This window comes from Cryptotermes secundus, unplaced genomic scaffold (assembly GCF_002891405.2).
Source record: "Cryptotermes secundus unplaced genomic scaffold, Csec_1.0 scaffold245, whole genome shotgun sequence".
Taxonomy (NCBI): Eukaryota; Metazoa; Arthropoda; class Insecta; order Blattodea; family Kalotermitidae; genus Cryptotermes; species Cryptotermes secundus.
Genome location: NW_019736398.1, coordinates 270,711 through 292,355, shown reverse-complemented (window position 1 = coordinate 292,355; position 21,645 = coordinate 270,711). Strand labels below are relative to the sequence as shown.

The following is a 21,645-nucleotide window of genomic DNA, read 5'->3' as shown; positions in this document are numbered from 1 at the left end:
TCATTTAGGATGTAACACCGTATGGTCTGTTGAATGTTGATCTAATTTTCAGAAGAAAATTTAAGCGAAGCAGGAAACCAGCTTGAAGTAGGCAAGATGACAGCGTCGGTTTTATATCCCAGAAGGTAGAACTCTTCGCTTATTACTTGTACACAAAAACTGGCACAGAAATTTACTTTGAGTCAGATGAATCCAGTCTTCATCCCCTCCATCCCATTTCTTTAAGTTTAATTTTAATAATATCCTCCCATCTACTTCCAATATGGGATGTTCCTCTAAGATTTTTCAGTGACGTGTCTCTTCTACCTCACCCTCTTTGATTTCATCTTTCTGATATTATTTTGTGAACAGTACAACTTACAAGCACATCTTCGTCATTATGCAATTTCTTCGTCCCTCTGTCATTGTCCTGACCTTCTGTATAAATATTTGCAAGTACCGTGTCCTCAACCATCGTTCTCGAAGGATACATAAATAAGAGATTTGTTCTGTGGATGTGTGGCCTATACAATGATATAGACGCACGTTGCTTATAATTTTTCCATCTCAGGAACCTTCTGATGTGTTCTTGATGAATAATAAGTACAGTCTTTTTCATAGTAGTCTTGAGGGCATAACGTCATCAAACCTTGAACATCTCATTGCAACTTAAAACAATTGCTTTCACTGGCTAACTATACAGCAAGGCGTCAGTTTAAAAGAAACACTCTTAGGCATAAATTCTATTGATTTGGGTGGGGAGCCTTTGCAAGTATCGTGGGTGGTGTTATGCGTTGGGCATATGAACTACCACTATCTGCGTACCAATCACATATCTTTGGATGTCTTACTCCTAGATGGAGGTCATCGACTTTTCACTCCACGTGTCATTGCCTTTGTGTGTTGAAGCAAAAGAACGGTCTTCTGGATTCGAAACCAGGAATGAAAGATATGTGTACCTTTAACAGAAGAATTCTCGTCAGCCGATGGCATCTAATATTTGTGGATGATATTAGGACTGTATAATCCACTGTAATGAAGAAATATTTTAAGTGTATATCTAACTCAGGTAATGCTTGCTTGCTACCGTTCAGTTCAGAACCTTTTCTCTTCTCGCCTGCTCTCTGAAAACGTAAAGATTAAATTGTACGAAACTATAATTTTGCTTATAGTTCTGTATGGGTGTGGTACTTGGTCTCTGACATTAAGGGAAGTACATAGAGTGAGTGTGTTTGAGGGCAGGATGCTGACCACAGAGGGTTGAAATAATAGAACTTTGGAGAAAATTACATAATTAGGTGCTTCATAACTTGTACCTTTCGCCAAACCTAATTAAATTGATCCAGTCAAGGGCGATGAGATGAACACAGCTTGTAGAGTGCATGGAAAAGAAGAGAAATGTACACAAGGTTTTGGTGAGAAACCGGAAACAAAGAGACGACTAGGAAAACCGAGACTTGGGTGGGAGGATAACGTTACAATGGACAAAACCCTTATCGGGAGATCAGCCGTGTCAGTGTTGAGTTAAAATATAACATTTAGAGATGCCCTCCATCTCCTCCATCAGCTTCTATGTTTGAAGCATTGTAAACTTTTGTCCCTGGGGTCGGTCCCCGCAATAAAATACATAACCTGCACCGTCCAGCCAGTGTTCACTATTTCTGATTATTTCATACTAAGTGGTACTTCAGTTGTACTGTTGTCTTATATTGAGGTGTGTGAACTCAACCCATTTCATGATTCAACCCCACTCCCCCGTATTTCCTCCAGACAGAACATCACTGGGAACGTGATAATGGGGGGATAATCGTCATTTCAGTCTCCTCCGGGCAGTTTACGACATCTGATCTGCTCCGCAATCTCTGGTTTCTTAATGTGCAGAACCTTCCACAATTTCTAATTCGGTTTTTGAAATCTGTATTAATTCCTTCTCTTCCTTATTTGATGTACATTTGTTTTATTTCTTCCTTTTTCTTTCTCTCCAGTATTATTATTAATATATACACAGACACAGAACGCTTTCTTATCCCCTGTCCTTGCCAAGTTTCGTCACGACTGCCCCCTAGTGGTGAAACCTGCAAATACGCCATGGCGCCTATTGCCCGAACACACTTGGAGGGATTCTCTACCTACTGTATGCTCCTCTCTGCTCTCTCTGTCTTGGTTGTTACGCTGTCGAGTTCGGAAGTTCCGTAGGGACCTATGAATTACCCTGTATTGTCTGTTAGTATTATTAATACAAAATTCTTATATCTTTGATTTGTAAACTGCTGACACTTCAATTAAAGTCTCCAGCCAAGGCAAACTACTAGTTCTTATTAAACTGATGCAAAGTTTTCTGTCGTTACACTCGTTTGAATCTCCAGTTCGACCTTATTGTGGGGTATACATCCCTATAATTGGCAGAGACTGTGAGGATCTTACCTCTCAGGACCATTATTTTATCGTTTAGTCGGGAAATTCCTTTTTCGAAATTTTGGAGTAATAAGAATGTACATTGACCATGTTACCAGGGTGTTGGTACATTGAGCATATTACCAGGATGTTGCAGAGAAAGTCTGCTTGATAATCGGATTGCCACTTCGTGGGGTGCTATACAGGCCACTCATTTGCACTAACCAAGATGGGGGGTTGCCCCTTCCTCACATCTTGTCATGTTGATTGGATGAAATCCTCATTTCGATGCTCTGTGTCCGCTAATTACTTCGTTCAGAGGCCTAAGCTTGTGGTCAGGGTTTCCTTTCTACCCCTGCTTACTGGGCCCTCGACAGAAGTTTGTCCCCCTTCTGAATGCCACTCACAGGACGTGAATGCGCCTGCCGAGATTTGTCCAGGTGCACTTGGTCACGATGTCGTACGTCCTCCACATATGCGTAATCCAGGTTCTTTGAAACAAGGCTAGCAGCCACGCAGGTCCGTGACTCTACTACACGTAATTAATTAATTAAGAGATGATCCGACCATTGTGATTCTTATTTGGTACGACTTCCTCAGAATAATTCCAGTTTAGATTAACTAAACAAAAGATATAGTAACTATTTCATGCTGGTTCTCTCTTACAGTGGCGACTCTGATGTCCTTGAATAGCAACTCACCCTACAAAGGCTTGGATCGGGCCTTCTGCGTGCGCATGAAGTCAACGCTTACCAAAAGAGGCTGTCACTTCAAGTCTTCGGGCTACCGGGTAAGTTCAACATAAATTCTATATTTTAAATTATAGATTACATAAATATTATGCTGAAATATCGGAGTAAGGATCTCAGAAACATAAATTGTAAATAAATACGAATGTTCATGTTGGATTTGAGGTTCTCACATCGGGAACTATGGGGAAAACGGGTTTCTGGGTTTAAAGCCTTGTAGTTCGGGTCAGTTTGCCTCCTGCTTTTGCTAGTTCCTTGCTTGGTTTATTGTTTGACAGTGAAGATGTAGGCGACACACTCCTATGAAAGGTCGGGCTATCTTCGACCTGTACGGAGTTACAACCCGGAAGACGGCCTCTTCATAAATATAAACCGTCTTGTTTTCTTCCTAGTCTTCGTTCAACATACAAACGGCTGTCAAAGTCATTTACCATTCTCGTTAACTTTTTATACCAATTCAGCTTCGAAATGATAAATTCCCGTTACATTTCTATACCATATATCCGGTATAACACAGTCGGTATAGCGACTGGCTACGGGTTGGACGACCGAGGAGTCAGAGTTCGACTCCCGGTAGTATCAAGCTTCCTATTCAGTGGGTACCGGTGGCCCTTTCCCCGGTGGTAAAGCAACCGGGGCGCGAAGCTGACCATTTACCTCCAACTAGTACGAGGTCAAGAAAACGTAGATCTATGCATCCACACCTCCATACGTCTTCATGGCGTAATGCTTAATTAGTTAATCACAGGGACACCTTTACTTACTGCTTACCATGTATCGCCTCACCTCAATCCTTTTTTCTTCGGTCATCACCTTCCATCATGTGGTGGGACCGATACAGAAGAGAGAGGCCCATTTGACTGCGTATAAAATATTGCAATAGTGTATTTGGATATGACAGAAAATTACGGCCCTTCCGCCGCTTGAGGGACGTGCTGATACCCGCTTCCAGCAACAGGGCGCGTCCCCACATTTCGGTAAAGCTGTGAGACGAACATGCAGTGCTGAGCTTCAGAANTACTACTACTATTATTACTATTATTATGGCTCTACAGTCCGTTGCTGGGACTTGGCCACTTTTTCAGATTCTTGATCCTATACACAGTCGGTAGGGCTCCCTGGATGGGAGATCAGCCCATCGCAAGGCCGTTACCTACACACAGAAAAACACAAAGACAGAATAAACGCACACAGACATCCATGACTCGAGTAGGATTCGAACACAAGACCCCAATGTTCTAGCGAGCGAGGACAGTTCATACCTTAGACCTCGCGTCCACTCAAATCAGCAGTAGGAACAGTTACCCAAGTGACCAGTGTTAAATTACAAGGCTGATATGTGCCGAGCTTTAAACGGACCTCATATCAAAATATACACGTAGATCGAAATTAAAAAAAAAAAAAACACACTATCAGTTTTAAGTAATGGTTTTATATTGTTATACTTCGCATTCACCGAACACGATGGCAGAGACTAACTGTTCTGACTTACAGACAGGAGATAGCTGGTTCCATATCGGGCCGAACCACAGACTCTCCTAAGTGTTCTTTTCCGCTGTATTTTTTCAGACGATTGGCGGGATAGTGTATTGAAATAGGTCACGGTCGTTTCTTCCACGTCCTTCCAATTGCGCTTTCATTAATCATCTTACCATTGACGCTGTATAAGCTGAGTTATTGACAGCGTTACGAAACCATAAACAGGCATATTTATCGCATTCATACAGGGTGTCCGTAAATAACTGATACACTTTTAAAACGTTCTACCAAGGTAAATATTACAGCTATACAGTTGTAACTAGTGACATTGGATGTCAAACTCTGAAAGTTTTACATACAATAAAGATGATCAATGTGAGCTCCGTTCGTGACTCGACAAATGTCCAGTTTGTATTTCAGTTCATCCCACACTCCTAATATTTCCTGTTAATTGTCTCAATAGCTGAGCTTCAGTTCGTTAATGTCCAATGGTAGAGGTGCCACAGACACTCGTTCCTCTACATAACCCCACAGATAGAAGTAACATGGCCAGCTGAACACTGGTGCACGAATTCGGTATCACGTACTCAATCACACAAACTGTCCTACTCTATGGGAGACGTCATTTCTGTAATTGCGGAGCCTGGCGGTAAATAAATACACCTCCAGTTTCGAAATCTGAGAATTTGACTTTCCCCTGATACCGATTATATGTCTGTGTTTTATAGTTTCCTCGTATTTTATCCCCGAAAATATATCAGTCATTTACAANAACAGTTATTATTATTATTATTATTATTATTATTATTATTATTATTATGGCTCTACAGCCCGTTGCTGGGACGGCCACTTTTTCAGATTCTTGATCCTATACACAGTCGGTAGGGCTCCCTGGACGGGAGATCAGCCCATTGCAAGGCCGTTACCTATACACAGAAAAACACAAACACAGAATATGTTGGAATGAAGATTGGCAGGGGAAACCGAAGTACTCGGAGAAGACCCGCCCCAGCGCCACTTTGTCCACCACAAATACCACTTGAACAGACCCGGGATCGAACCCGGGCCGCCGCGGTGGAAAGCCAGCGACTAACCGCTTGAGCTATGGCGCGGCCACATATGTACCACTTGCTTTAGAATTAAGAAGTTGTCCTCACTTCACATGGAAGGTATATGTACCTTTTGTATGATTCTCGCAGTAAACAATGGTTATTTACGTGCACAGCATTAACCGACTGGTCTCTGTAACTGAGTCATGCTGTTTTATAAGCATCTGATTTTGTAACCATTGTGACCAACTTCGTAATTTAAAAGACTAAGGATAAAATAGTTTTAAGTATTGATATATGCACATAAGAAGCGGCCTCCGTAGTCTAGGGGTAACGTTCCCACCTCATGACTCAAGGTACGCGGGTTCAAACCCGGCGGAGGTCGTGGAATTTTTAAGGGCACGTAAAATTTCCTCATGTTTCTAGGAGACCTCTGAGCAAAATTAGGCAACAATTTCTCGCCCAAGTAGTTTCCAATGTCTCTGGTAGATGGGGGAAATATCAGGTACCGACCGCCGACCTCGTTGGCTGAACGGGGCTGATAGCACGCACCAGTACCGGTAGGGTATGGCGACAGCAGAAATTAAAGGCGGGCGCACAATGGACCAATAACTGGTCTAAGTGCATGGGGAAACCCACCCCCTCTAATAATAATAATAATAATAATATGCACATAAGTTCATGAATGTAAGATTTCACTTATTTAGTGGGCTTCCTTGCCGATTACAGTGGTTGCCCGGTCTAAGGCACGAACCGTCTTTGCCCGCTCGAACACTGGGATCGTGGGTCCGAATCCCACTCGAGGCATAGACGTCTGTATGGATATATTTATGTTGTCCTGCGTGCTGGTAGTGACCTTGCGATAGGCTGATCCCCCGCTCAAGGAGTTCTACCAAGTGTATATAGGATTAAAAAAGTGAACAACGGCCAGGGCCCAAAAAAGTGCTGTAGAGCCATAGATAGATAGCAACATGGTGCTTCTAATTATTATAATGAATGTCGTACTTAAAAGGGCCGAAGATAATTAGTCCAGATAGATGCCTCCAAATTCATCACTCTAAGATTTCAGTCGTTTAGTATTTTTCCTTTGCCATTATAGCGAACGCTTCTTTTAATTGCTCTTAGATATCTTCATTACAGCATTTCCCTTTAATGGCCACGCATGACCGAGAATTGAGACAAATTTTCCTGTCCCCCTTAGTGAGGGACCCTTGTTTGTTGTTCAGGTTCTTCAGGTTTTATGGCTAACACGTGCGGCGAGCTTGTATTGCCCATTAAGTTACGTACATTGTGCTTGCTTCTGTTGCTTGACGACAGTGAAGCCGCTCAGTCGGTCACAGCGCAGTGCGGCTTGAAATATTTTCCAACATCCGTAAATTTCAAATATCAGAAAGGAGTATAACGCTATTACTCTCTTAAATAATTAGAAATAAAGGAACTTCTGAAAAGTTTGAATGAAATATTCCAGAAAATTTGTTCAAGGCGTTGATAAAGAATGCCTAGACTCCCAAAAACATAGAGCCATATTCATTTTTAATGAAGGCATTGCCAACATTTGCATGCAACTATGCCAGGAAGACTCTCTCTGGATTTCACTTCTAGTGTCTGCTCTAGAGGTCACGTGAACAAAATGTTCCCTTCGATATGTACAAAATAATTTTCTGGAATAGGCAGGTTATCTAAGAACGTGATATTAAAAAAACAGAAGAAATATTGGCATTAAAACCTATCCTAGAAGCCGTGAAGGCCCATACAGTTGTGAGACGTCGAGGCTCCCACGTTTTGTATAGACAGTCGGCTCACAGATGGCGGTAAGGTTATGAGCCTTAGATAATCGGCTCACAGATGGCGGTAAGGTTGTCGGCCTTACGCGCTGGCCGCCCTTTACCTCCTAGTAAGATTCCTGGTACTCATTTGTGTTAGAGGCTGAGTCGACTCTAGGGCCACAGTGAGGCTGGAAGGATTAGGTAAATTGAAAAGATCCACCCCATCGGGATTCGAAATCGCGACCTTCCGGCTTGTAGCAGTGCCTCAACCAACTACGCTACCGCGTGCCCGTCAGTAATACAATATATTATGCATTATGAAGATATATAATTTATTTTTATTTGTCTTTATCTTGGGATATGCTACAACATAAACACCCACCTAAGCCTATATGCAGTACATTACGATGAAACATATGTTCGCTCTATATGTGACACACATAAGTTAAATTCAAGACCCTAACTAACTCCACAAGCGAGCTTCTTCAGACTGTGATGTTAGCTCAGCTGATAAATAATGTATCCGTCTTCTATTAAATCAGAAGGTTCTTTTTTATGTTCACCAAAACCCGCCACCTAACCCTATCCTCATCCACATAAATTCAATCCACCAACTTGCTACATATTTTTTAAGATCCATATTAATATTATCCTTTCCATCGCCTTAGTAACACAATTGATTTCTTTCCTTCAGGTTTTCAGACTAAAATCGTTTACGCATTTCTCGTGTTACATGTCCTGCCAAACATCCTCTTGGAATTAATTACCGCAAAGGGAATGAGGAAATAGTGGACCTACAAATTCTGAAAAACCTCATTTTTCCTACATATCCATTCTCAGTTCATTTCCTCTTCCTCATGATCAAACCTCCCATTCCGTTTGCTCCACAACATCTTCAATCCATATTCTTCTCATACAAAGAGAGATAAATTTTCTCATCCATAAAAAAAACTTATGAACGCCACTGTAATCTGGTGGTCAGAGTTCCTGGCTAGAGATATAGAGGTCCCGGTTCGATTCCCGGCGCTACCAGATTTTCTGAGAAGTAGTGGGTCTGTAACGGGGTCCACTCAGCATCGTGAGGATAATTGAGGAGCTATTTCAAAGAGATAGCGGCTCCGGTCTAGAAAACCGAAAATAACGTCCGTAGGGATTCGTTGCGCTGACCACGCGACACCCTCTATCCGCTAAAGTTGGCACTAAGTTCGCCGACAAGCGGCGGTTGCTCGGTCGGTATAGTTCGCTTGCGGACTAAAGCCACGGAGCGTTTTATTTCTTTGTTTTATAGTAGATTTATACAGTTGTATTTTCTTATTTTATAGACGTTAGGTTTTTAAATTGATGGCCCGAAAATAAAGGATGCTGAGCAGAATGGTACCAGCCTTGTCCACAAGCATTAATATGCTCGTAATCCTTTCGGGCATGTAATTGGATTCAGTACTGAATAATTTTGAGAACGGAAGAATATTTAAATGTAGAAAAGTTTGTAATTTACTGCTGCAGGATGAAATTACTTGACATTTCACATATAACCGATGAAAAGGCTTAAGTTCGTAATAAAACTGTTACTTTCTACACACTCGATGTTTTATTTCTTTACTAGAATCTGTATTTACATTACATAACCTTACTACTATGTTCACTGGTGAGGCATATGTGCGATAGAAATGTTTGTAGAGTTTATGACTTTGTGCTGTCGTTTGAAGAGATGGTCAAAAGACATCAGCTGAAGACCTGTGTATTCCATTTTTCAGGTAGTGCTGGTCTTGTCTAGGCTACGACCGCAGTACACCTTCTCACACACCCGCAAGTCGTCGCCACCTCTGCTCGGAATTGTGGCCATCGCCATGGCACTCCCTCCACCCAGCGTCCATGAGATACGCCTCGAGTCCGACATGTTTGTTACCCGTATCAACTTCGACTTCCGGATAGCCCACTGCGAACCCAGGTAAAACTGATAATTACTGACGTCTTAAGGTTATCACAGCAGCGTTAATGTGGTCTGGAAGGAGTTCCGAAAGACAGCGTGTTATCTCTCAGTTAGCGTGTAGAAATATGATGACAAGCGAACATGAATATATACGCCCATATTTCATATGTATCTTTACTAATTCTAGGAATTCATTCCGTGCTGTGTGAAATTATTTTCTTTGTCTTGTTTTTGCTTTGTTCTTTCATTCTTCCGTTTCTTTACCGTCTTTCTTGTTTTTATCTCTCTTCGTTCTTCCTCTCTTTGGCTTTCTAGTATCGTTCTTCTAAGGCCGCGCCATAGCCCAAGCGGTTAGTCGCTGGCTTCCCAAAGCGGCGGCCCGGGTTCGATCCCGGGTCTGGTCAAGTGGGATTTGTGGTGCACAAAGTGGCGCTGGGGCTTAGGTTTCCCCTGCCAATCTTCATTCCACCAATTGCTCCACAATCACCCTCACCTCTTATCTGGGGCTGGTACAATAGGCCAGAATTGGCCGCAGTACAAGGGACTTAGTCCCACCCCACTAGCAATAAAAAAGTTCTTCTGCGTTCTCTCTGTACCTTCTTTCAACCATGCAAGGGGGATCAAAATATGACACTCCTGACATATCCGGGAGGTGGCCAGGTCAGATCTGGGCTGGGACACTGGCAATCCAAGCTAGAGATTTCGCGGCTTTTATCTCAGTCTCCTCTACCCCACTGGTAAATGCTAGGATATTCCTCGTACCCCAAATTAGGTCACGACCACTTCCTTCCAAATCCATTCCAATTCATTATTCTTTATCATCCTACCATTTCACCCTACAAGTATCATCTAAGCTAGTGCCGGCATCATTAAATAAACCATATGTAAAAAACAAATATACCTCCATCTTTCACTTCGTCCTGATTTGCTTCAGTTTCTTCCATTAATTATTTGTGTTTTCGCTACTCCTCTTCCTGTGTCTTTGTTCCGTAATTCCTTCCAAACATTCACTGGTGACGTCATTACTTGCAGCCCGATTGCAATTTTCCTTTGTTTACGTGGCATGTCTGTCTGATACTTGAAATGTTGCAGAGTGTCGGAACTACTGGACTACACCGCGGAGGAGCTGACGGGGAAGAACCTGTACGCACTGTGCCACGGAGAAGACGCCAACAAGCTCCGCAAGTCGCATGTCGACCGTAAGTTACGTTTAGGACCCAAGCTGGTCTCCAACGTTAATGAACTTTCCGAGAGAGGTCATTATTACGACCCTAAAATGTACACGTATCTTTCTATACAACAAATTTCTGAAGACACTGCTTGAGATTATGGTAACACAGTGCGCCGATAGAACACTGCGGCTCTGGCTATAGATAGATTTAATTTTACTGGTGGTGGATATACCAGCAATAGCCCCCATTCTCATGAATAATGCTTATTTAGAAGAGCTTCTGGAAACCTGTATTCTATGTTTTTTTCAGCATTGAATTTTATGAAGTTATGATTGTATCGTGATTACACGAAGCCCCTAACCCAACAAAAGAATACAAAAAAAAAAGATTTATAATCTCTACAGATATATGCAGAAACTTGATGCATCTGTATTATTGTAAGAATATCTGTATTACGTTGGAGGTTTTGTATGTTATTCTCATTCGAAGGTTTTGCAGGGCTGTCAACTACACAACACACGAAAGCCCTAATGATTTAATTTACACGAGTATGTACCAGAGATATACTGAACTACCAGAATTGGGGACAAAGAAAAAATGTGTTACCTTTCATGAAACTATAGCGCAAATTCTTGTGGGGCAGGTAGGCCTCTGGGGCACTCATTAGCGTAGTTGGTTTGAGGGACTGTGCTACAAGCCGGAAGGTCGCTGGTTCGATTCCTGATGAGGTCATTGGATTTTTCAATTGACCTAATGTTTCCAGCCGCGCTATGGCCCTGGGGTCGACTCAGCCTCTACCAGAAATATTCCTGGGGGTGAAGGGCGGCTGACGCGTAAGGCTGACATCATCGCCATCTGTTAGCCGATTGTCTAGAAAATGTGGGAGCCTCGACGTCTCACAAACCTATGGGCCTCCATGGCCTGTTACAGGGATAGCTTTACCTTTTATGTACGCCTCTACGCCTGTTATTTCTATCAATTGTTGAATCATCTTTCTATGAAAGCCAGTAAATTACTGCGCCAAGCACAAAGGAGGAACCAGAAATAAAACGAACAAATCAAGAAAAGGAAGGATGGGTCTTTTCGAGGTGTTGTCACAAATGAAGCAGAATTTGAAACGGGGCACACTCGACCTTCTCATTCCGAGTTAGAGGCAGGTTAGAGTTGAAATATGTAATTCCGTTATTTCGTTAGAGTGTCTAGGAATTTCGTACATATTCTGAACGGTGTAATGTGGAAAGAGTTTTAAACTGAAACTGATCATTCGTAGAATATATATACACGTATATTTCATGAAGCAATTAATTCGGGGCAGTAAAAATGTGAAGAAACGAGAATTTAATTAGGTCTTAGATTAGGTAAGTTGAAGTAAAGCATATAAACCTAACTTCATTCCACGCATTACCTGCTCTGTGTTACTTATTCTATGGAATGCCCCGAGGAATTGTCCGATTACATACCTTAAGTGAAGCGTTCACTTAATTTGAAAAATGCCTGGTTATCCTATGGAGAATTGATTTAAACAAATTTAAATGTAACGCATATAGTAAACGAAAATAATAATAAATACCAGTTACGTGCTAGTAAGTAAATTACTTGAATTTTATTTTGTTTACTTTGTCTAATATTGTCACGTTTATGAGTGATTATAGACGGGATTCGAATTGGTGAATGGGTATATTGACCACTTCTACACACCGCTCGGAATTATAAGCAATTACAACGCCATCGCTAATCTCAGCAATCTAGTAGTAATCACCACAGCATCCGCTAATCCTTTTCCGGCCTGCTGTGTCTTCACCAGCCGTTCCCTGGCAGCGGCTTCTAACAGTGGAACTTCTTCAGCTTAACGCACTCAGGTTCTACCTTCACAGCCTCCTGTACAGAACTCAACTGAACTCATTTACGTCAAAGTCACATTGCAACTGACGGTCGGTCAGTCAGTCAATCAGTCAGCCTTAGTGTCGAGCACCATTTGGGACTCATGACCAGATATTTATTACTGTTTAGTAGTTGCAGTCTTGTTATTGTTGGGCGCCCTCTCTGACGGGAGGACGGATCTGTCTTCTGTCAGCGTCATTGTCAGCAGTAGTAAGTCATTTGTCATAATGTAAAAGATGATTATATTTTATATGTTAAACGTGATAAAAAGTTTATATACAATATATACAGGGCCTCTTGTCAGTCCATGCTACTGAACTCATTGCTCCATCTTTCCTTGTTGTAACATCGGCGCGTGCCATATAGAAAACATCGTTATTCTATTGTTGCATTCGTATCCACTGCCGCAGGAACGTGTTTACCGAATCGTCGCCCAGAAACTACCGCGGCACATACCACAGAAAACGCCTTTCTTCTATTGTTCCGTGCGTGCACGTCGCGGGCGTTACCTAGCAACGGCAGCTATTTACAGAGTCACTGCTTAGGAACGGGTCAATACGCCATAATATTGTCCACTTGTAGATCTGAATATCGCTGCAGGTCGTATTGAATTGATCGTCATAATACTCGTAGGCCTCGATGTCTTTCTCCCCCAGATTCTCTGCTCGGTAGCTCATCAGGCTTCACACGGTGTCTACGAACATGTTCACAGACGGATGTATGACTGTAGCAAAATGCTTACAGGTATCTTCACGTTGTTTGCCGCTAGGGAATTTTTAAACGCTACTTGGCAGCTATTTTCAAAACCTTTGTTGCGAGGATTTTCACCCACTATTCGCCCTTCCACACACACTTCCCTCCCTACGCTTGTTCTCTAATGCAGTTTAAGGGCTTCACTCTTTTTTCTCACTTCACACATAACGGGATAGGCCAGTGGCGTGGACTTCACGGGGTTGTTCCTGGTTTCAACCCAGGTTTAGCTATAGTTGCGAATTAATAAGAACTCGTGGTTAGTGTTTTTTTTATTGCTAGTGGGGTGGGACCAAGTCTTTTGTGCTGCGGCCACTTCTGGCCTATTGTACCAGCCCCAGATGATAGTTGAGGGTGATTGTGGAGCAATTGGTGGAATGAAGATTGGCAGGGGAAACAGAAGTACTCGAAGAAAACCTGCCCCAGCGCCACTTTGTCCACCACAAATCCCACTTGACCAGACCTGGGATCGGGAAGCCAGCGACTAACCACTTGAGCTATGGCGCGGCCTGGAGTTAGTGGCTACACCCCTACATCCATGTCAAAGTTGTGCAAGGGGCGAGGGAACGTGGCGTATCCATTATGATTCTCCTCACATGTAATGGACGTCTAAAATGCTTAACTCGCTTGTGTGTCAGTCCGTCTGTTCCAACTACTTTTTCAGATTTATCCCCCCCCCCGAAATTTTGACTGTGAATATTTTAGCGTATTTCAATTCCTAAAACTTTTTTTTTGTCAGTTCCCCGAACATTGATCCCACAGGCACGGGTTACAATCGCTCGGAATAAAAACAGATTCTCTGAGTTCATATCTTCTTCATAAGGTTAAGTCCGAGTAACTGGAAATATGAATATCAGGAATACAGGAAGTTCGTGCAGCCAGAAAACACTCCGAGACGAGAGGGGCGGTGAAGATTATTAGACTTGTCAATGTCGTATTATTTTAAATGCTACTCTGGGGACGGATTCACAGAACATGAGGAGTTCACACCTTTTTCCTTTACAAAGTCCACATTGCCGGATTATTTTCTGTTTGTCGGCCGCATTACGAAGAGCATATTTTTTGTCAACGACACTCTATCTAGAAAAATGAATTAATCCATGAATAACCTAAGTGTATTTGCCACTTTCACGAAGGTCACTTGTTCCCTGACAGTAAGGAAGGAACATAGACTGAGGGTGTTTGAGAACGGGGTGTTGAGGGCAATATTTGGACCGAAGAGGGATGAAGTGACCGGAGGTTGGAGAAAACTGCATAATGAGGAGCTTCATAACTTGTACTCTTCTCCAAGTATAATTAGAATGATCATATCAAGGAGGATGAAATGGGCAGGGCATGCAGCAAGAATGGAGGAGGAGAGGAATGCATATAGGATATTGGTGCGAAATCGAGAAGGAAGACCAAGACGTAGATGGGTTGACGATATTAAAATGGATCATAGAGAGATAGGATGGGATGGCATGGATGATCTGGCTCAGGATAGAGACCAGTGGAGGGCTCTTGTGAACATAGTAAAGAACCTTAGTTTTCCATAAAATGCTGGCAAGCAGTAGTAGTCATATTTATGTAGGAGTTTCTTTGAGACCCCTACCTGAATGTACAGCGACAATGACAGTGACTGACTGAATTAGTGAGGAACTAAAGATAGATGCTATTCATTCATCTATGGCTCTACAGGTATTTGTCGGTCCTTGGCAGCTTTTTTAGTTTCGTAAACCAATACACAGTCGGTAGACCTCTTTGGACCGGGGATCAGCCTCTCGCAAGGCCGCTACCTACTCACAGGACATCACAAACACAGAATAAACTCACACACACATCCGTGCCTCGAGTGGGATTCGAACTGATGACCGCACTGTCGAACGGGCTAAGACAGTTCATGGCTTATACCGCGCGGCCACTTAGATTGGCAGATCGATACTATAGTCGAGATTATTACTCTGTATATAAGAAGATACGAAAGTGTCATGCGGATAAAAAAGGATGAATATGTTTAACTGAGATTAGCATAGAAGTATAAACTTACAAAAAAAACTCCGTGGTTTTAGTCTGCAAGCGAAATACCGACCGAGCGACCGCCGCTTGTCGGCGAATTTAGTGCCAACTTTAGCGGGTAGAGGGTGTCGCGTGGTCAGAGCAACGAATACCCACGACCGTTAATTTTTATTTCTAGACCGGAGCCGCTGTTTCCTAGAAATAGCTCCTCAATTATCCTCATGAGGCTGAGTGGACCCCGTTACAGACCCACTACTTCGTAGAAAATCTGGTAGCGTCGGGAATCGAACCCGAACCTCTAAATCTGTAACCACTAGACCACAGAGGCGGTCATAAACTTACAAAGCGCGAGCACGTCTAATAGCAAGACCAAGGAGGCCGGGACAGACGTTAAGTTGCCTGAAAGACAGTAGGATCCGCCACTGCTGTGTTCATGTCACATCCCCCAGAACCTGCCGACGAAACGAGAACTATTGAATTGTTGGTACTACTCTATGTAGAGACTTGTCGTGAGTTCGGGAGGGGAGTGGGTTTTGAGTATTCACGTTGCGTTTTGTCTCCGGATGTGCGCTACATCTCAAGTCGGTTGTAACGTCCCTTTCTGTCTCTGAAGCCTCCCCTCTTACACCCACCTTCTCTCTTTCTCGTTCTCTCTCATTTTCCTCCATGAAGGCCTGAATTTTCTCTTCGTTTCTCCTTTAAACCTTCATTCCAAAAACTATACTTTTCTCATACACCTACTCTTTCTTTTCCTCTTCTTTTTCGAGTTTGTCTCTTTCCCAGTGTTCCTTATGGGGCGCCCCTCTCTCTTTCTGATACCCCCCCTCTTCAGTTTCCCAAATTGTCCCTTCCTCTTGTACGGCTTAACGTGGTAAGACAATGGCATAACGTAAACCAAAACAGAGGATAGAAACAACAAAGCTATTTTCAAGTTTCCCTGAACATTTGTCCATTAACACTGCTTCCTGCGTCACCGGTACTGACGTTTCCATGTCCACAGTCTCCTGAACAAACTGATATTGTAGGCAGTTTTTGTTAGAACACATACTGTTGGTAATTCAGCAATATCTCTTGACCTTGAACTCTTTAAAGCACAGTGGCTACTGTATATACACCTGCTTCCACAGTAGAAAACCCTCCATATTGCCCACAGAGCATATTTGTATGCACAGAGATATTGGGTTTTCGGACTTTATCCATCGTCCTGGTTTTTAAGATAACTAAGAAAAAACACGACATTTCGGAAACTGGATCTGTTTCCGTCCTCAGGTGAGGTAAAACACCTATTCTGTTGGGTCCCTTAGAAAGAGCTAGCCTCAATCATTCGCATTACACTGCGCCATATGGATCTATCGAGAAAGTGTGAATTAAAATGCATCTAATTAGGTTTATAATAACTTTGCATCTTGTGTACTCGCATCATTACTCTGGCACTCTCCATCTCACAATATTTCCCTTATTTTCACCCGGGACCTTCAATTGCTTGACACTTAAACACAACCCGAAATTTGAGAACTGCTCAGAATTCGACAGTCCCAGTTGATAAAGCAGAAATGATCATATGTAACCATCAGGGAGCTATTAATACATTATTATTATTATTATTATTATTATTATCATCTTTATCATCATCATCATCATCATCATCTCTTGTCACAGGTTTATTTCCTGGTATTCCTTTTCTTGAACCAGTGATGCACCTCACCACTCAGGCTTCAAGCTTCGCACTGTAGCACTTTCCGTAGTATGTGTGATGTTCCCAGGATAGCTGTTTTTTGCAGTGAATCTATGGAGTGCTTACCAGGAATTAGTGCCAAATATTTCCTCAACCCTCTCGTGACTGTACCCGTGGCTCCAATAATTACTGGTATCACAAAACATTTCATGTTCCACATTCGCTGAATTTCGATGCTTAAATTTTTATATTTTAATTTCTTCTCTGCTGCTTTTTGTACTACATTATTATTATTATTATTATTATCATCATCATCATCATCATCATCATCATCATCTTAAATTTGCGTTGCCCATCCGAATATTCTTGCAGAGGAAACCATTGTGTCCGTGCCCTCGTGGTTTTCTACCTGTGTTTTAGGATTTTAACGTCTTTGGACCCTGTTATCCACTCTTCCAAGTGATTTCAGTTGAATGTACCACGAGTCTTCCTTTGCAGTGATCAACAAGGGGCAAGTGATGACACAGTATTACCGAGTGATGAACAAAAATGGCGGATATACGTGGGTGCAGACATGTGCTACTGTTGTTTGCAACTCGAAAAATGCCGAGGAACAGAACGTAATCTGCGTCAACTACGTCATCAGGTACGCTGTCGTACACGACCATTTTGGACCGTAATTCAGTTATTAAAATAATTTTCTTCTCTAGAGATCTCGCTGAATGCACCACACTCTCTGAATTTCTCTTAATTCGTAGTCGATATAGTGTGTCATTAAAATATAAATTAAACTTTTGATATGAAAGTTTAATATTTCTTTGTTCACAAAGATCTACAATCGTCCAAAATGTCTCAATAAGTGCTTTTTATGTAGAGTTATTTTAGTCACCGCAATTTTCTTCTTTTTTTAATTGTACTGTTCGATTTCAAATTATTTTCGGAGTTTCCGTGGCCTATGATTGTTAAACCGGAAGTATAAAATAAAACTGCTTACGGAATATGAAATACACTCAAAACTCTTTATTGCCCGTAGAATAAATCTTTTTGAGTTACATTTTCATATTCCCCAAGCAGTTTTATTTTATATTTTCGGTTTAAAAATTATAGGGCACAGAAACCCAGACAGTAATTTAGAATCGCCCTCATCATCATCTACAATCCGGAACTGGTAAAACAGGCCAAATACTGGCCGACGTACCAAGTGGACCCAGTCTCACCCCACCCAAAGAAATAAAAAAATATACATTGGGACTGACCTCTCGCCCAATATTGTGAGTCGGTATAGCGACGGGTTGGACGGCCGTGGTTTCGATTCCCGGTAGGGGCAAGAGTATTTCTCTTCTCCACAGAGTCCAGACCGGCTGTGGGGCTCATCCAGCCCCTTAGCCACTGAGCACTAGGGTTAAGCGGGGGGAGCTAACCTGTCACCTCCATTTACCTCTTGTTTCACCTTTGCTACTCACGAACGTAACTAGCATTGTCTAGACGACTCGGTAAGGTTCAAGTTCGGTTCCTACTTGCAGTAAAACTCAGGGTTTTATGCGACCACTGTCCAGACTGGCTGTGGAGCCTAGCCGATCTCCCTACTAGTGGCATCTGAGGAGAGTACTGCCGGAGCTAAAGCGAATGGAGCACAGTTATAACGCCCCCCCGTTAAAGACCGAGGTTACAAACGCATGGATTTTTACATCCGTCCACTGCCGGGATGGCTCAGTCGGTATAGCAATGGGTTGGAAGTCCGGGGTTCAATTCTGGGGAGGGGCAAGAGACTTTTCTCAATATCACAATGTCTAGACCGGCTCTGGGGCCCATGTAATATCCTGATATCTCTCCTCGAAACGGCCTGAGTGTGAAGCTGACCATTCACCTACATATAGTGAAGAGTGGAGCTATACCTTCACTCCCCCACACGTCTTCATGGCATTGTGATTAATTAATTAAGCAGTAGTAAAGCTTTGCCTTTTTCTCCTATATACGTCAGTGGTGTAGTGTTTAGGTACAAGGCAGAGCTACTAAAACTTTCTAATAATAAGTAAATTTCTTCCGAAGAGTTTACGAGGTATTTCCGCTGGGGCATAACGTCGTGTAGCCCGGTGAAAACTGCTAGACGTTTAAGAGGAACATGTCGCCTCCATCTTCAGGGTTGAAGAGTAAGCCAAGAAGGAAATCAACATGAAGCAGGCAGAAAGCTTGCATCATGCTGAAACTGTGGTTAATATGTTCCTCCGAAACGTCAGTTAGTTTCACAGTAGTATAAGACGTCATATCCCGGAGTATAGAACTCCTTATGGCCACCGCTGTGAGGACCTCAGAGCCTTCATCTGAGGGTCTGTGCTGCATACTCGAATTTAAAAGGCAGTGTTATGGTTCTTGTAGCGGTCGCGAGTACGAGAACCTCATCATGGACTGCTGTCAGATGCAAGACAGCGTGCAGACTGTGAAGAGGGAAGAGACTGGGGGGAACGACCCCGAGAATGGATCCCCGGACGCTGACCGTGGTGGTGAGTACGCTGGATGCTGTTTGTCATGAAAACGAAAATTATTTGGGCACAGGGGGAAAGAAATAAGTTGGAAATTTAGAATTTAGAATGATAAATCACGGTAATATTTTCCAAGATCACCTAATACTGTTGTTAAAAGTGAAATTTGGAAAGTTATGTTAGATGCAAGCATATAACTCAGGTAGACAGAAAGAGCGATTTACAAGAAGAAATCCTCTTATAAGGGAGACAATTTAACCACCGAAAAGAAATGGTGATCATATTAAAATTAATCTCAGGCAGAAGGTTTATCAGACTTAATTGGTATAAATTTTTGTTCCTGTTACTCCCACTATGACCACAGGGCATATGTGAAACTCTTCGTTTCGTTTCAGTTTCTTAATCTTAGACAGTCGGTAGGAATCCTTGGACGGGAGATCAGCCCGTCGCAAGGCCGCTATTTACACAGCACAACAAAAACACAAAATAAACGCAGATGAACATCCATGCCTTGAGTGGGATTCGAATCCACGATCCTAGTATTGAAGGAAGCGAAGACATTTCATTCTTTTAGACCGCGCGGCAACTGTGATGCTATGAACAAACAAACTGATAAATATAAGAAACAATGAAATATTAACTACCTAACTACTAATCAAATAATTTCTATGTATTTATTTGGATACCTGATTCAGCAGAAAATATTCGACGAACTACATGCTGTGGAGACATTCTTGAGAAGCTGATAGTCCCTCAGCTTATCAGGATAATCCCAACCTTTTATGGAACCTGAAGCCCATGATTGTAATCAAGTCCGCAGTCTCGCGCCCTATTTCTTTACTGTCCACTTTAATACTTTCTTTTCTGCTTCATTCTGCGATGCTGAGACTGTATCGTGAAGTAATAGGATCGATGAATGAGCTGGAAAGGATTTGGAAGGAAACGGTCGTGGCTGAATCCAGACTCTAACCTGGCCTTTTTCAGGAGGAGCAGAGGGAAGCCCAGTAAGGGCAACTGGTCTCCAGGCCGAGGTTCGAGCACCGGCTGAATACTAGTCTAGAGAGTTACTGCTACATCAGCCTTCTCAGTCATTTTAATATTATCCTCCCATTTTCGCCTAGATATAAAGGATCTCTTCCTTTCAATGTTTCGGATTTAAATTGTGAAGGGATTTGTCTTTCTCCCCATGTGCTCTACACGTCCCTCCCATATCATTCTCTCTACCAATTTTAGTGGTGTAAAGTACAAATTATTGGGGGCACGTGGTATCGTAGTTGGTTGAGGCAATATGCTACAAGTTGGAAGGTCGCGTGTTCAAGTCCCGATTAAATCATTTGATTTTTCAATTGACCTAATCCTTCCAGCCACACTACCGCCCTGGGATCGACTAAACCTGTAACAGATATGAGTACCAGGAATCTTCCTGGGGGACAAAGGGCGGCCGGGCCGTTAGGCTGACAACCTTGTCACCATCTGTGAGCAGATTTTCTAAAGAAAATGTGGGTGCCTCGTCGTCTCACAACCGTATGGGCTTCCACGGCCTGTTACAGGAAAAGCTTTACCTCAAAATGCAAGTTATCGTTCTCTTATCTTGGGTTACATAATTCTCTCCCGTCTCCTGTTACGCTCTGCTTAGGTCCGGATAGTCTCCTCGGAACTTTGCCCTCATACACCCTCAGTCAGTCACACTCTTCACTGCAAGATTCCAAGTTTCACTCCATGGGATAGAGTAGGCAGAATTGTAGTTGAAAAGTTCTGTTCTCTAGGATATAACATTATGTAGTCTGTTGAAAATCACTGACGTTTCGGAGGAATGTATTGCTTACATCTTCAGGGTCCGCTCTGCCCGTTACCTGCTTAATGCTGGTTCCTTGATTGATTCATACTTCGACCGTGAAGATAGAGGTGTCATGTTCTTCCGAAATGTAGGTTCACTTTCAACGGGCAACTCCGAATTATACCCCCAGAAGATAGGACCCTTCATAGCCACTGCTGTGAAACGCTCCAAATCCTAGAAAATAGTAGTTTATATTTTAACCCTGAAGATTTTGTTTATATGCGGATCTAAGCCCAGTGCTAGCAAGCATTCCCTGAATTTAACGCAAACTTAATTTATTCGTGAATTTAGTATTTCGATTTCTTCCTGTCATCCAAATTATTTCAACTTTTCCATAAATTCGAATGATTTCTTTGCCCATAATACAATTTTATTTACATATTATGTGTATTAACATCTTGTCCAAACCTGTACTAAGCAGACTGAGTATATATGTTTTGTTTTCTTATATAAATTTTTCTGTATTTCGACTTAATGTCGTTTATAGCTCAGGCGGTTACTCGCCGGAT

At 42.4% G+C, this 21,645-nt stretch overlaps 1 protein-coding gene across 7 annotated transcripts in view; it reads left to right on the top strand.

Moving 5' to 3' along the window:
• The window catches only part of LOC111869813 (protein trachealess), a 764,956-nt gene that overhangs the window by 732,481 nt on the left and 10,830 nt on the right, over window positions 1-21,645 (top strand). For all 7 annotated transcript variants that reach the window (XM_023861599.2, XM_033753565.1, XM_033753568.1 and 4 more), the window contains 5 exons: window positions 3,042-3,163; window positions 9,171-9,364; window positions 10,439-10,545; window positions 17,318-17,465; window positions 19,196-19,320. In XM_023861599.2, the coding sequence (XP_023717367.1) occupies window positions 3,042-3,163; window positions 9,171-9,364; window positions 10,439-10,545; window positions 17,318-17,465; window positions 19,196-19,320 (696 nt within the window). The remainder of the gene's footprint in view (window positions 1-3,041; window positions 3,164-9,170; window positions 9,365-10,438; window positions 10,546-17,317; window positions 17,466-19,195; window positions 19,321-21,645) is intronic.